The 15,499-nt window shown below is 41.4% G+C and overlaps 2 protein-coding genes across 7 annotated transcripts in view; both read left to right on the top strand.

Annotated features, from left to right (window-relative positions):
* The window catches only part of mast3a (microtubule associated serine/threonine kinase 3a), a 35,800-nt gene extending 24,200 nt beyond the window's left edge, over window positions 1-11,600 (top strand). For 3 of the 4 annotated variants that reach the window (XM_034886773.1, XM_034886775.1, XM_034886774.1), the window contains 14 exons: window positions 25-163; window positions 1,076-1,208; window positions 1,314-1,479; window positions 1,622-1,723; window positions 2,416-2,538; window positions 2,740-2,852; window positions 3,048-3,229; window positions 3,861-3,982; window positions 4,080-4,268; window positions 4,745-4,968; window positions 5,320-5,442; window positions 5,699-5,835; window positions 7,973-8,157; window positions 8,291-9,159. In XM_034886773.1, coding sequence (XP_034742664.1) covers window positions 25-163; window positions 1,076-1,208; window positions 1,314-1,479; window positions 1,622-1,723; window positions 2,416-2,538; window positions 2,740-2,852; window positions 3,048-3,229; window positions 3,861-3,982; window positions 4,080-4,268; window positions 4,745-4,968; window positions 5,320-5,442; window positions 5,699-5,835; window positions 7,973-8,157; window positions 8,291-9,159 — 2,807 coding nt within the window. Of the gene's footprint in view, window positions 1-24; window positions 164-1,075; window positions 1,209-1,313; window positions 1,480-1,621; window positions 1,724-2,415; window positions 2,539-2,739; window positions 2,853-3,047; window positions 3,230-3,860; window positions 3,983-4,079; window positions 4,269-4,744; window positions 4,969-5,319; window positions 5,443-5,698; window positions 5,836-7,972; window positions 8,158-8,290 lie in introns of all 4 variants that reach the window. The other variant, XM_034886772.1, reaches the window with a different exon arrangement.
* Window positions 11,601-12,136: 536 nt separating this feature from the next.
* The window catches only part of pik3r2 (phosphoinositide-3-kinase, regulatory subunit 2 (beta)), a 39,096-nt gene continuing 35,733 nt past the window's right edge, over window positions 12,137-15,499 (top strand). For 2 of the 3 annotated variants that reach the window (XR_004658650.1, XM_034886811.1), the window contains exon 1: window positions 12,137-12,406. The gene's annotated coding sequence lies outside the window, so the exon portion shown is untranslated. The remainder of the gene's footprint in view (window positions 12,407-15,499) is intronic. The other variant, XM_034886814.1, reaches the window with a different exon arrangement.

The raw sequence follows: 15,499 nt of genomic DNA, 5'->3' as shown, positions 1-15,499 counted from the left end.
ATCTGACCGTCTTTGTACTTAAAGGTGGGGATTGTGCCAACCTACTGAAGAACATTGGTCCCCTGCCTGTGGACATGGCTCGGCTGTATTTTGCAGAGACTGTCCTGGCTTTGGAGTACCTTCATAACTATGGCATTGTACATAGAGACCTCAAACCTGACAAGTGAGTCCTCATTTTTTTAAAGGTCCCATGGCATGAAAATGTCCCTTTTTATGAGTTTTTTTTCCCATTAGTATGAGTTCCCCCAGCCTGCCTTAGGCCCCCCCAGGGGCTAGAAATGGTGATAGGTGTAAACCGAGTCTTGGGTATCCTGCTTTTTCTCTGAGAAAAGGAAAGCTCAGATGCGCCAATCTGGAATCTTGGTCCTTATGAGGTCATAAGGGGCAAGGCTACCTCTCCATTCTCTGCTTTGCCCGCTCAGAGAATTTGGCCCACCCATGAGAGAGAGACATGGCTTGTTTGCATGGCTTGCAAATAAGCCCCCCCTCCTCAAAAGCTACAGACACAGAAATGGCACATACTAAGGAAAGGTCATTGTGGGACTGGCTCTAGTGGCTGTAATTCTGCACCAAGGCTGAATTTTGGGAAAGAGACTTCAGATAGGGTATTAGATAGATAGATATATAGATAGATATTTATTGATCCCAAAAAATGGGAAATGATGTGTTAAAGACATCAGTCACACAGCCCAGAATATAAATATAAATGAAATACTAGGATACAATACACATACATACAGCATACATGTAGTAATAATAATAATAATAATAATAATAATAATAATAATTAAAAATAATAATAATAGGAATATTTTTAGGGCACCACTAAAGCCTATGTACAAGCATCCAAAGAGCACCATGTCACGGGAGCTGTATTTCTGCTTTGAGGCAGCACCGTATAACTTTCAAGCATTTGTCATTTTTATTAGACTTGCCAGCGTCTTTCAAAAGCCTGGTAATCTTTTTGAAGTTGGAACAGAATTTTCTGAAACGTTCAGCCTTTGATGTTTTGAGTCTGAGATCTATGTTAGCGTTTGACCTAATATGAAACGTTTTTGTTTCTTTCTTTTTGTAGTTTGTTAATTACCTCCATGGGACACATTAAGCTGACAGACTTTGGACTGTCAAAGATTGGTCTGATGAACATGACCACCAACTTGTATGAAGGACACATTGAAAAGGATACCAGAGAGTTCATCGACAAACAGGTTTGTCTCTTCTCATCTCGTCTTCCCTTCATCTTGTCTGTTGTGTTGTGTATGACCTTAACCGACATCGTCTCCGCTCTCTTTGTCTGTTTTTCCTCTCTACAGGTGTGTGGTACTCCAGAGTACATTGCTCCAGAGGTGATCCTGAGGCAGGGCTATGGGAAGCCAGTAGACTGGTGGGCTATGGGAATCATCCTCTATGAGTTTTTAGTGGGCTGTGTGCCTTTCTTTGGAGACACACCAGAACAGCTCTTTGGTCAGGTGGTCAACGGTAAGTGCACTGTCGCCAAATCATCACAAGCAACTTCTCCACACATACATCTTGCATATTACAGCTTATAAATTATTGGCCATTACTCAGATGTTATTCAATTTTTCTGTTTAATTACTTTCCTTCATTGGATCAACGGTAGATGACATCATCTGGCCAGAAGGGGAGGATGCACTGCCAGCTGATGCCCAGGACCTTATCACCAGGCTGCTGAGACAGAGCCCTCTGGAGCGCCTGGGAACAGGTTGGTTGGTTTTTAAAGATTCAAGAATATTATTATTATAATAATATTTTTTCTGTAATTCCAAAAACACTTTGGGAAGTGCAGCGTAGAATAAAATAACGTTGCATCGGAACACCATAAAACCAAACATAGAAACCGATCAGCAGCTATAAAATACTGTTATAAATAATGTTAAAATACGATATATAAATAAGATATATAAATAAGATAGCTAGCATTTTAAAAATATGGCACTGTGACTTATGACAAATGTGTGATCAAGGTCCGGAGTATAGCATGCTAGGTCCCAGGTTGAACTTCTGCTGGCTGACCTTTACATTTTGCGGTAGCAATGACATTTTAAAATATTTACGTAAATATTTCGTTTTGAAAATATTTAAAGTTGCTTGTCCACCTTAAAAGACTATATCTCAACACTTTGTGAGGTTTTGAGTCATTTTTGTGACTGTATTTGATCTAGAAATGGTCCAACAAATCCACACTTTGCGTTTACATCAAAGCTGTGATAATGAGAGAGATAAGGCAACGCCTGGAGAGAGGCAGAGCCGTGGTAAACAAGTGGCTCACTGGTATGTCAAAGGGATCAAGGGAGACACTGGTCACAGATTGGCTCTGCAGCAGAACCAGGCCTAAGTCAGGCAGGCATGAAAGCCAAATCTGTTTGTCTGATTTATTTATTTTTGGGTCTTCAGGTGGAACCACTGAGGTGAAAATGCACATGTTCTTCCTGGGTCTGGACTGGAACGGCCTCCTGAGACAGAAAGCTGAATTCATACCTCAACTAGAGACTGAGGAGGACACCAGTTACTTTGACAGTACGTGGCAGACCAGTTAGCTTCATGGACAGAAAAACACAATGCCTGCCTTTCATGATCTAGTATGGAATCACCTAACTACAATGCAAATGGATCTCTGTCTGCACGCACACAGACGAGCCTAGGACTGTTGGAGGACAGAGACCAGATTTTACAGTAATGCCTGGTGATAATTTTTAGTTTTCATTGTGTTTCCTACAGCACGATCTGAGCGCTACTGTCACCTGGACTCAGATGACGATGATGAAACCAATGATGATGAATCCTCTCTGGAGCTCCGACAGTTCTCCTCTGTGGCCCACCGCTTCAGCAAGGTACTGCTCTGCTTTTTAATTTTTTATTTTGTTGGTCTTCACCTATTGATTATTTCATGCACTCTATATAGATATATCCTTAAAAGGTGTATCTTACGTTAATTAATCTGTGATAGAATATAACATTGGTGTTAACTTTCTGGGGAAACAGTCCACCAGATATCTTGACCCATTTCCTCCCTTCTTAAACTTTAGGTGTACAGCAGCACAGAGCACCTGTCCACCTCCACACCATCCAACCAGAGCCTGTCGTCGTCAGAACGGAGCCACAGCGAGGAGAAGGAGGAGCGTTTGGAGGGCAGGGGAGTCCTCTCTCCTGGTGATGTACACAAACACTTGGCTAGTGGAGACAGGAGGGCAGATGGACACAGGGGGAGGTGAGAGCATTAAACATGAGAGAGTGATGAGGAAAATAATTACTGTCAGCCCTCGTGTAATATGTAAAGTGTTATGTTCTCTCTCGTTAAATATGCCATTTTTATAAGATATGGTAATAAACCTTTGTCATTCTAAATGGTTTACACTGTACCTTTTTAACCCAGGTTTGATTCTTTCTATATTGAGTTTGTATGTGTTTTCTTAGTACGCTCTGACGTCTTTAGGCTTTTCCATTGCTCTAATTGCATACTGGGAACGTCCCCAGGTCCCTCTTTGACCCTGAATAGAGTTAACTGTTAAGACATGAAAGACTGGACTAACCTCTACTGACAGAATTGTGATATTTTAGCTGATAAAAACTGCATTTTAAAACTAATGAACAAAGACTAAAAGGTAATGTTTTTCCCCAACGTGACCATGGAACTACGGGTTGAGAAACAATTCCAGAGCTCATTTACATGCAAGTATGGTAATGCTAGCAGACTGAAATAAATATGGTACACCTGGATTTATTTCTTTTTTATCCAAAATTGCTCCATAGTTCTTCACTGGAAAGTGATGGTTACTCACTCATAGTTGAAAATTCATATACATGTTTTACTGAAATCCTGCATTTTTTGCACACTGCAGTCTGCGTCCCCGGGCTTCGTCCAGCTCATCCCAGTCCGAGCGCAGCACCAGCCCACTGGTGATGAACAGCACCCAGAGCCTCGACATCATGCCTCGCTTCGCCATCTCTGCTGAGGAGGAAGGTAAGACTGGCTAACGCAGACCACTGTATATTCTCTTCTCCTAAATTTTTGCAATCACAAAACACCCATGCTCATTCTCCGTACCTCCTGATCTTAGATGGAATGGTTTCCAACCTGCGTCGCATTCGGCTCCGGAGCAACAGCACAGGCACCCGGCCGTCCTTCCGAAGAGGGGCGTCTCGGCGCATCGCCCACCAGCTGGAGACCCCCGAGAAGCCCAGACCCCCAGCTGGAAAGGTCCCCAAGTCTGCCTCTGTCTCTGGCCTGTCCCTCATCATCACCCCAGGTAAACAGAATGATAATAATGTCTTCTGTGATCTATAATATTTTTGTCACGTATCTTACTTCATATAGAAGATGGTATATCTTCAGCTGGTATCCCAGCCATAATCATGTTTTTGAATTTGATTAATAAAGTCTTTTACAGACACCGCTGTAGTCTGTCTGTTTGCTAAGACTATTTATGTGTTAGTAGTGCCCTCTACAGTCTGATGCTGTGTAATATGCACAAACCACAAATACCAATACTGTGGCCAAGATAAGAAAATGTCATGTCTTTATAATGTTTACACATTCCAATTATTTAACTAAAAATCCCACATAGTAGAATAACCTCACTTTTTAGCATTCTTATTATGGTTTTTACTAGAAGTAGTTTTTTTCAAATACTGAATGATGTAAAAATATAAGAAGATTTCATACATACTATCCATAAACACTTCTCTAATGACCTTTTCTTACCACCTTCTTATGCTGATCCAGATGACTCAGCGGGTCCTCCTACGAGCCCCAAATCCTCCTTGTCCCTGTCGTCCAACCCCTCGTCCAGAGACTCGTCCCCCAGCAGGGACCTCTCTGTCACCATCAGCTGCCTCAGGCCTCCGGTGGTCATCCACAGCTCTGGGAAGAGGTTTGGCTTTGCGTTGCGAGCAATCAGAGTCTACATGGGAGACAGTGACGTCTACACTGTTCACCACATGGTCTGGGTACGTGTCCTCAGCTGTAGTTGATGGCGTTAAGCATTTATGTAGAATTCTGTACATTCAACGAATTTAGAGTGTAATTATGAAACACGCAAAGTTAGTTCTAAAAATGACATTTTAAAACTTTTGTTAAGGTCAGACTATGAAGGCTCGATTATTGCGCCATATGAACTCTGTTTGACTTATCTAATGCTGTGCATAAATGTGTTTGTGTTTATTTGTCATTTATTTTACTTAGTTAACATTGGTTGTAGTAATTGCATAGGTGAAACACTGTCAGTCATGGCAACAGCCGATTAGATGGTTACGTGACCTGTAATTTGAATCTGAGGTGGTTTGTGTGTTCGTCCACAGTGTGTTGAGGATGGCAGTCCAGCCCACGAGGCAGGATTAAGGGCTGGGGACCTCATCACTCACGTCAACGGGGAGTCAGTGCAGGGACTCGTCCACACTGAGGTGGTGGAGCTCCTGCTCAAGGTACAAGAATAACTGTCATTTTTTACATTATTTATTGTCCTACATCTTGCATATGTTGGTGATCACAATAATACAATTAAGTTGGGAAAGGTTTATGCAACTGGTCATGTGAAAGGACGGAGATAATTTCTGATATGGAGCCTAAGCGCTTTTTGTTTTAAAAATGCTGTTCAAAAATTAAAACGTATTATTGTAGATGTAGCCTAAGAGAGAATGCCTCATAGATACGTGTTTATGTTAATGATTTGTTCAACAGAGTGGCAACAGGGTGACACTTCAGACTACTGCACTGGAGAACACCTCTATCAAGGTTGGCCCTGCCAGAAAAGCAAGCTACAAGGCTAAGATGGCCCGGCGCAGCAAGAAGAGTAAGAGGAAGGACGGACAAGACAGGTAAATGAGGGTAGAATCCCAGAAAAGAAGTGAAATGAAGTAGCAGCATTAGATTCAATTTGGAACTCCTGTCTGAAGCTTAATGTTAGATCAGATAGATAACTAAATCTTGATTCATACTTCTTCGTAAAATCTGCGCTGTTGCTACCTTCTGTGTTCAAAATAATAGCAATTCAACATCAAAAACCTCATAAATCATATTTTTTGGAAGAAGTGATATTTTTTACATGGCAAATAATTTACTAGTTAGTGTTGTAGAGTCATAGAAAACCAAAACAGACCAACAGTCATGACATGCATGCTGCTCATTCTGTGTAATTGAATCTGGAATTGAAAGAGGCATGTTCAAAATAATAGCAGTGTTGTGTTCAATTAGTGAGGTGATCGATTCTGTGAAGAAACAGGTGTCAATTATGGCCCATATTGAAGGAAGGAAGGAAGCAAATGGTGTAGGGCTGGTTATATGCATTTCACACTGAAATACTTAGCAAAATGGCTCGTTCCAGACATTGCTCTGAGGAACAGCAGACTTTGATAAAAAGTTGATTGGAGAGGGAAAACATATAAAGAAAGGCAGAAAATCATAGACTGCTCCGCCAAAATGCCTTGAAAACGACGTGGGAAAAAAACTATTAACTACCATTGGAACGGATCGAAGAATAGCCAAAATGGCAAAGGCTCAACCAATGATCAGCTCCGGGAAAATCAAAGAAGACTTAAAGGCACCTGTGAGTAGCCTACTGTTACAATCAGACGAAGGCTATATGAAGCAAAGCTGTCAGCTAGAAGCCTCCGCAAAGTCCTGTTGCTGAAAAAACAACATGTACTGAATAGGTTCAAATTTGCATGGATGTTTCTCATACTGTAGTGTTGGGTCCGTTTATTGCATACCAGGGATCATGGATCAGTTTCAATACATCAAAATACTAAGAGGTCACGTTGCCTTATGCTGAAGAGGAAATGCCTTTTGAAATGGGTCTTTCAACAAGACAATGAACAAACACAAAAACACACCAGAAAGCGAGCAAGGTCTTGGTTCCAGATGAACAAGATTGATGGTATGTGGCCAGCCCAATCCCCGGACCTCAAACACTTGTGGGGGGGACATCAAAAATACTGTTTCTGAGGCAAAACCAAGTAATGCAGAGGAATTGTGGAATGTAGTTCAATAGTCCTGGGCTGGAAAACCTGTTCGCAGGTGCCAGAAGTTGGGCGACTCCATGCAACACAGATGTGAACCAGTTCTCAGAAATAATGGTTATGCAACTAAATATTAGTGCAGCGATTCCAAGTAAAGCAAACCCTTGAGACATTTTGTAGTTTATACTGTAAATGTTTGAGTTTGTAAAGATGCATTTATTAATGTAACCACACGTTGCGGTGACGTATGTCCCTCGACCATGGCTTGGAAGCTTTGCATTTCCCCCAACTCATTTCCTGGTTCTCCTTCTCCATCAACAACATGAAGTCAAGGAGAGGGTTAACTTTTCCTGCTACACATTTCCCACCGTGGTCAGAAAGCACAGGGGAGACACTTTGTTTCTCTCACTATGACTCCAGAGTCGCTGCTCACTCTGAAGCCAATTACTGCCACTCTCTCACTTTCTTCCCAGCTCTATCTCTCTCTCTCACACACACACACACACACACACACACACACACACACACACACACACACACACACACACACACACACCCTGGCTTAATGCACACACCAACACCCAAATAAAATCTTCAGGGAAAAGCTTGGCGTGGGGATTCTATAGAACCATAAATCCCACTTTAGACTTAATATGACTATGACTATGGTCATATATTCCCATTCTCCAAGTCTGTTTTTACAGTTTGGTCTGTCTAAACTGCATCAGATTAAAATCACACCTATTTGTTGCTTTGACCTTAAATGGCATGAATGAAAAGAGAGAGCTGCATATATGAAGCTTTGATCAAAAGTCCAGTTATATGAATTACTATCTAATGTATTTTAGCCTCTAAAAGTTGTATTTTTCTTTGTTTTTTTGTTTTTACCTCTGTTGCTTGATTTTGGCTCATTATGAAAGTGTCTTTGTACTCAAGTAAGCATGCAAAGAAGAATATTACAGACAGAATATTAACCTGACACCTGTCTCTTGCGCAGCCGACGCCGTAGCATCTTGAAGAAGCTGTCTAAGCACACGCCTCCTCCGCCCATGCAGAGCAGTCGTAGCTTCTCTTCGGGTTTCCAGCAGTCATCTAGCGACAGCCTCTCCGGCTCCCCCACACAGAGTCTCTCTCCTGGGCCGTCTACGCCTTGTCGCTCTCCTGCTCCTGATCACTCCGGAGGTGAGTGAGGATGCCAAGCGTCAATCCCCAAAAGGGAGCTGTCAATCTCTTTGTGTCTTACGTTTTCTATGTTACATCTTTTGAAAAATATCCACTAATGTTAAGCTGTGTCAATGCTATCTCTTTTTGCCAGATTCAAGTTCTTCTCCTTGCTCCAGCTCCCCTAACTCGCCCGTACCACAGGCCCGTCCCAGTTCCCTACATGTCTTGGGCCGCTACACCAAAGCTGGCCGCTGCAAGTCCACCAGCAGTATTCCTCCTTCACCGCTGGCCTGCATCCCACCCCCTCAGCCCCTTTCTCCCCAGTGCTCTCCATCCTGTCTCCCCTGTCACCCCAAGTCCCTACAGGGTTTCCACGGCAAGACATTGTCCCCTCCCACTATCACCCGCCATTCTGTGCGTCCCCGCAGCGCAGAACCACCACGCTCACCACTCCTCAAGAGGGTCCAATCAGCAGAGAAGCTGACGGGAGACAAGATGACGGGGGGCTACCATGGAGATAGGAAGGCCTACAGCACCCGCTGTCACACCATGGAGGTGCCTCTGTCAGAAGGGGAGGTGCTGGAGGACTTGGAGGGGGACACCGTAACCGGGTTCGTCTGTGTGGGTGAGCACGGCCGTCAGGGTCTGTACATAGGAGGGCAGCGAGGCCACCAGGACACAGCCAGCGGAGGCAGCGAGCACTACCGCTCCACTGCCTTGCCACAACACCGCAGTGGCAACCACCACTCCAATGAGGTGGTGGTGATGAGGAAGCTGGCGCTGTCGGACCGGAGGGATTCCTTCAAGAAACAGGAGGCCGTGCAGGAAGTGAGTTTTGATGATTTGGAGGAGAGAGAGGCGACGCCGAGCCCAACGCTTCCTGCCACACAGCCCAAGGCATTCAAGGCATCCTGGATCAACTCGGCCCAGTCAGACAGTGCCGTGAAGCTGGAAGGAAGAGGAGCACAGGGTAAAACAACACCACAGAAAGCCAAGTCAAAAGACAAAGAGAGGTTTTAGTTGTTGTCACTTTGCCAGGGAGAACTGGTCAATAAAGAGACCAGAGAAAAGTGAAGTCTTTGACCTGCTACTGTACCTACATTTGAAGGCCTTGCATGCGTGTCCAGAAAACTGTGACCAAGTCTCAAATCATCATAAGGAACTGCCTGAAGACTTAAGAACAAATTAACAAATCGATGCTTCTCATATATGCATCCTGCAACACTGTTAACAGAATGACTGTCAAACTATGTTTACTTCCTAGTTGCTTGTTTTCTCTTTTGGTTCTCAAATCACTGTGGCACCTGTAACTGATGTATTTTGTAAATATATTTTTTATTTTAAATGAAGAAACTTATTTATGACTTTTTATGCTCATCTTGTTTGTTTGGGTTTTTGGTTGCGGAAAATACCTTGGATGTTTCAGCTGTTCTTAGTTCAGGAAAGGCACAAGCCACGCAGTGTGGTTTTACAGCAGGTGCAGAAAAGGGCAGGTAACATCAGTCGATATTGTACCAAATATCTTTTTTTATTTGTATTTTTATTTTTACCTCAATGCCTGAAGAACGGGGTGTTATTTTGTGTTCGGATTGGGTCTTTGAAACAAAATTGCAGTGTTTATCCTGCAACCTTTAATGTATAATTTCAGAAGAAAGTCTGCGTTTCCTCTCCATCATTCAGATTGTGGTGGCAATTTGGACTCATCCATCCCGAACACAGGCCTTGCATAAACATTTTAAATTACAGAAATATCAACATCCTAATACCCGGAAGCCTAGGTGTGGTGCCGAAGCATGGTTTAGCCATAGGGACCATTTAAAAAGAGGTACTGTAGTTGTACATAAGAAGTGAACTCTACTTCCACTTTCTGTCTGTCCTGTGAAAAAGTGTGGCACTCCTCTAGCGGTGTTTTATCATAACCTATCAACATACAGGTGTTTGGATACAGCTTTGTGACCAGGACTGGTTTCTCTGTCCTCCCGATACCTTTTGAATCAAGCTTTCGTCCAGCTCCTTACAAACCTAGCCTAGCTCAAGTGCGCAAGTTGTAGTAGCCGTATAACAGTATGTAACAGAAATTTATATCTCAACGATGATTTCCAATACTCGTTTCCATTGCTGTTTTTAAAAAAAACTTTAAAAAAACTGTGTTAGGAATGAATGTTTACATTATAGTGCTAATATGTGTGTGTGCTTGATGATTTTTGTTAAATTATTATGGAGAAGAAAAAAAGAAAAGAATGAATTCAACCAGAGGCCCTGAGTAGATGAAGAGATGAGTAAAGGTGATATCCTTTTGTATATTTTGATATGGAAACAAGTCTTGTTGCAGTAATAATAACCTACGCTGTTGATGTATGTTGTATAAACAACGGTGGACCTTAGAACAGCTGTTGGTGGTGTTTTTGAAGTAACCTTGTAAGGGTAGATGGACTCGGATACATTCTATAATGTCACTTACATGTGGCAGGGTCTCAATCATGTTGCGATGCGATCAGCCTCAAAGGATTGCGCATGCTTCACAACCCAATATTTTATTCCCACAATTTACCTTTTATTTAAAAATAAATAATGTATTCCGTTTTTGTTTTTGTTTTTAGCTCTTGGAAGTTATTAATCTTATCTAAAGGGCCTTGGTTTCTTAAATATGATGTTCATTTTTGTTGAGATGTGAACATATGAAATTTGGATTTCAGCAACCGCTTGTATTCTTTATTTTGTATTTTTCTTCTCAATATTGTTTTTGTTTAGGAACTGTTTGGACCAGTAACCAAAACTTTTCCCGGCCTTATTTCAGATAATTTAGTTACACGGAAGAAGCTTTTGCCCAGTGTTAATTTTTATAAAGGCACACATTTATATTTTGCAGAATTGAGGGAACTATTAATGTGGGAATTTATAATGGATGTTTAGCACATAGTGAGCCTTGAGCTGTGGTTCTAGATAGTCAGGATGCAGATTAGAAACTAGAGGTTTGTTTGTTGTTCTTTGGGGAAAACTGTGTGTCTGTGTGGGACCTATCGCTGTATTTCTGATGCAATATACATCTTGGTATGTTCTTAGGATTAGATTTTTTTTTTAAATTTTGTACCTCAACCAAACACTCCTACTATCATTAAAAAATAAGTTGTATTATCATGTTATACTTCAAGTACCAGCGGTTTGGCATCACACATCGAAACAAAGCAACTCTTCTCATCTCTATTTTTGCCAGCGTGTGTGTGATAAGCTTCATGTTTTCACATAGGTGCTCGACTTTCATCCTCCATAATTTCAACACTTGTTTTAGTGTGTTTGTGTGTTTAATGTTGTTGCGCTCCATTTGACCCCTTGTCCCCAAACGACAAACTGGCCTTTGTAAAAGTCCTACCTAATATGGGTATCTGATCTTTTTTTTTTATTGTCTTAACAGTGCTTGAAATAAATGCATTGCAAAGGGACTACAAAGTCCAGGACAACAATGTGTTTGTGCTTGTCATTTGTCCCTCATAAAACAGTTGATGGAAGTATGGCACTCTATACACTGATAAACACATATCAATAATACAGTAATGATTACTAGGTATGGGAAATGTTTGACTCACTGAAATATAACGATAATAACTAAGTGTTGTCACTTTCAGTTGTCACTGTTTTCTAATATTAAATCAGTGTTAGAAATGTATGAAGAAGAAGGTGAGCTGAAATAAATAAGCTAAGAGAAAGGTAAGCTATTACTGGACATGATAGTTCCTGATGTAACTCGACATGGGATCAGACACGGAATTAGCATGTTGCTGTTTTATATGAACAGTGTTCTTTGCAATAAAAGAGGTCTTAAAGGATACGGTCGGTGGGGGGGGGGGGGGGGGGGGGAAGCAGCCTTGCAGTATGACTTGAGACAAAGATTGTCAGGTTCAAATTTTCCATTATGGGCCGAGGCTATTTGGTGACCCCTCACTTATCGTTCGGGCATTTCCGCTCTTGTTCGTCGCTTTCCGTGCTCTTTATATTAGTTCCCACGCACTCCCCTTCCCTGCGCCGTGCTGAGCTGGAAAATGGCTGTGTCGGGGAGCAGGGAGTCATGAACGGGAAAAGAAAGAAAGAGCGAGCGAGAGAAAGAAAGAAAGAAGGCGAAGCCATACGTGAACAGACGGTTTGCTAGAAATCTATTGCACACCAAGAAGCTATCGTCCGGAGATAAGACACCACAGGGACTCTTGTCTGCTACTTTGAAGTGTTGAAAGCGCAGCAGCCAAAAGTGAGAAGAAGCGAGAAATATCCGCGGGTGAGTTTTTCCAAGTTATTGCACATTTCCAGTACAGCCACTGTACTGGAAAATGGTGGAAGCGCTGCAAGTATGGTTTGCGCACGCAGCTTCAGACTGTTGACTTGTGCCCTAGTTTAAAAGTTGCAACTCAATAAATGTTTCGTGTTTATTGAATTCATTTGCGCAGTAATGTAGAAATTGAACTAAAGTGTAACGTGAACCTTAATATTTACTCGTGCAGCATGTTGCTGGGTGCTCGCGCTTGTCGACAGTTGACGTGTTTCAAACGCTGAGCCTGTGAAGTTACTGGAACATTAACATTTTTTTTCGAAGTTGCTTTAGAGTTGAATTATTTTGTGGTTTTCATGTTTTGTCGTTCATTTCTAATATGACCTGACAATAAGGTGAAAGAGGACTTTTAAACCGGGTAGTATCTTTTAAAGTTGTCAATTCATGCACAATTTAAACCCCGCGAGTTCAGAGTTGATGTTTTTGTTTTTTTCTTAGCTAAATGCTAAAATTCAGTTGAATTTTTTAGGTTAAGAGGTTTGCTAAAATTTAAAAAAGGTTTAGGCTGCTGTCTTAAACACAACATAGGCTATAGGCCACAACTGCACTGTCTACTGTATAATTGGTAGTGTATGTGACACCATAATGCATTTCCAATACATTGACTGCAGACTCTAAGAGGCAGTGCACTATAGAAGCCCAACGAAGTTGAAGGCCTGACATGATGTGTGTGTGTGTGTGTGTGTGTGTGTGTGTGTGTGTGTGTGTGTGTGTGTGTGTGTGTGTGTGTGTGTGTGTGTGTGTGTGTGTGTGTGTGTGTGTGTGTGTGTGTGTGTGTGTGTGTGTGTGTTTTACATCCCTGGTTTGGGGATTTAACATGCATGAAGGAGTTAGTGAAAAATGTGCCACTTGCATAATAAGACCAGCCACTCAACTGTGTGGAGATCTTTCTCTCCTGTAACTGAATCCAGCATTATACAACCAAGGAGAAATATTTAAAAAAAAACTAAATGTAAATAAAAACAGTCCATTTACAAATGTCAATCCTCAATTATACTGCTTTATCAATGTGAAGCATGACTTGTGGGGAAGCCTTCATTCTTCTTCTTAACGTCTTAAAATGGTCAAAATGACTTGCAGGGCTTATGTTAAAACTTAAAAAGAAGTTTCTCAAAATGCCAAGTGTCACTTCTCTAGAGGCTGAAACAAAGTTCCACCAGACGCAGTACAGCTGTGGTTATTTTTGTTATATGTCCTTCAGCTAGGGGACCCAGTATAACTGTTATTTGATCGAAATAGCAGCAGAATACGACTTTAAGGGACAGTTTAGATGTGGCTCTGGCAGAAATGCTGCAGACGCTCAGCTGGGATTTGTAAAAGAAAGATTTGATAAATAAAAGTATTATTTCCTCAACTTTTCCGGGGGATAAATGAGCATATTTGGACTCCTGGGTACAAATGTTATTCACTTGTAATATACTTTTTGGAAACCTCCACTTGGAAGTGACCAATTGCTGTGAAGTGCTGACAGGAGTTGAGAACATGTCACAGACTTATTGGCTTTTTTTCCTCCGCCTTCGCCCATGATCCAGGAACAACATTTCCATCATACAACATTTTTATTATATCAGAATGTCAAGTGGTAGACTGAAAGCTAGAGAAATGCATCAATTGGCAAGTTCAATTAATTTGATGTAGGTGCCACTTCATTTTAATTACTCATCACCAGCCAATAAAAGCTGTACTTTTTTACTCTCTCTGTGTTTCACAGTAGTGACAGATTGGTTTATGCATTTATAGTGGACTTGTGAAGGGTGAATGGGTATGCGTAAAATATGAGGCATAATAAACACTTACATTACATGCTAACTATGCAGCAGAAGAGGCTTTTTGTTTTTTCAACTGGTGCAGATTGGTCAGGTTTATCTGATTGGATTTCTTTTTTGCAGTCACGATGTTTAAATTTAACCGTGGTTTGAATGGATGTAGAGTAGCATTTTAAACTAGCGGAGGCGCTGAATTGCCTGCGTCTTATATCTTCTGATAAATACAGTCGACTTTTCAGAGCTGTGCCGTTTCAGTGCTACATAATCTTTGTAGCAGATGTTTCTACTTAGTAAAGAGAGCTTTTCAGCGTCATTAAGGACAGATAGAATTCAGGTGAAAATAACTTAAGTCGTAAAATGCCTAAGCCCCCATTTTATGCTGTAAAAGTAGTCCTCACAAGCTCCTGTGTTGTTGGCCTGTCCTCACTGCCTGTGGCGCAGTAGATTTTTCAGTTCCATGTGGACAGATGGCCCGAGGCCAGGCTGCATGCGTGGTGGCTCAGTAGTCAGCTCCTCACCAGCAGGGCCTACGCATACGTACACTTTAAAGCAATAACTGTGTGTCCACGTAAATGTTTTGTACAATGCATATAGTTGCTTTGGTGAAAATCACTTAAGGACAACTGAATTATTTATTTTCTTCATGCATGAAATACATAAACTGTGTCCCCAAGACACACAGCAATCCATTTAATCTTTTTTTATATATGAAAAGTGTACAAGCTATTTTTAAGATCAATAACCCATCAGCTCTTTTGGAAAAATAATCTTAGCTGCAGGGTGAACTGCTGCTGACATTTGGACCGGAATTGCAAATGCATGCTTCCCTTAAACAAAATTCCCTTTGTCAAAATGATGGGTTTACCTAATTTTACACTGGCCTGCATACGTGTGACTGTTGCTGTAACGAAAAAAAGTAGATGATATTGATGAGAATGACTGATGCTGTAGATTGCAAAGTGAAAAAAACATAACACCCTCAGGTTTTCAGAGAAACTTGTTCATCTGCATTGGTAGCTGATAGCTGAGTGATAGATTGACAGGACAAATTAATTACTTAGGCCTACATATATAGAGGAGTGTTTTTATTTAGCTAATTTCATATTTAATACATAGAGCTAGACCAATAAGTTGTCCAGGCCAATACATCGGCCGGTATAAGCTTGTTTTGGATATATACTTATTGGTAACATATAGGGTATATATATATATATATATACAGTGGGTACGGAAAGTATTCAGACCCCTTTAAATTTTTCACTCTTTGTTTCATTGC

Source organism: Etheostoma cragini, chromosome 12, assembly GCF_013103735.1.
Source record: "Etheostoma cragini isolate CJK2018 chromosome 12, CSU_Ecrag_1.0, whole genome shotgun sequence".
NCBI classification, from domain to species: domain Eukaryota; kingdom Metazoa; phylum Chordata; class Actinopteri; order Perciformes; family Percidae; genus Etheostoma; species Etheostoma cragini.
Note: the sequence above shows the minus strand (reverse complement) of the source record. Positions and strands in the feature narration are given on the sequence as shown.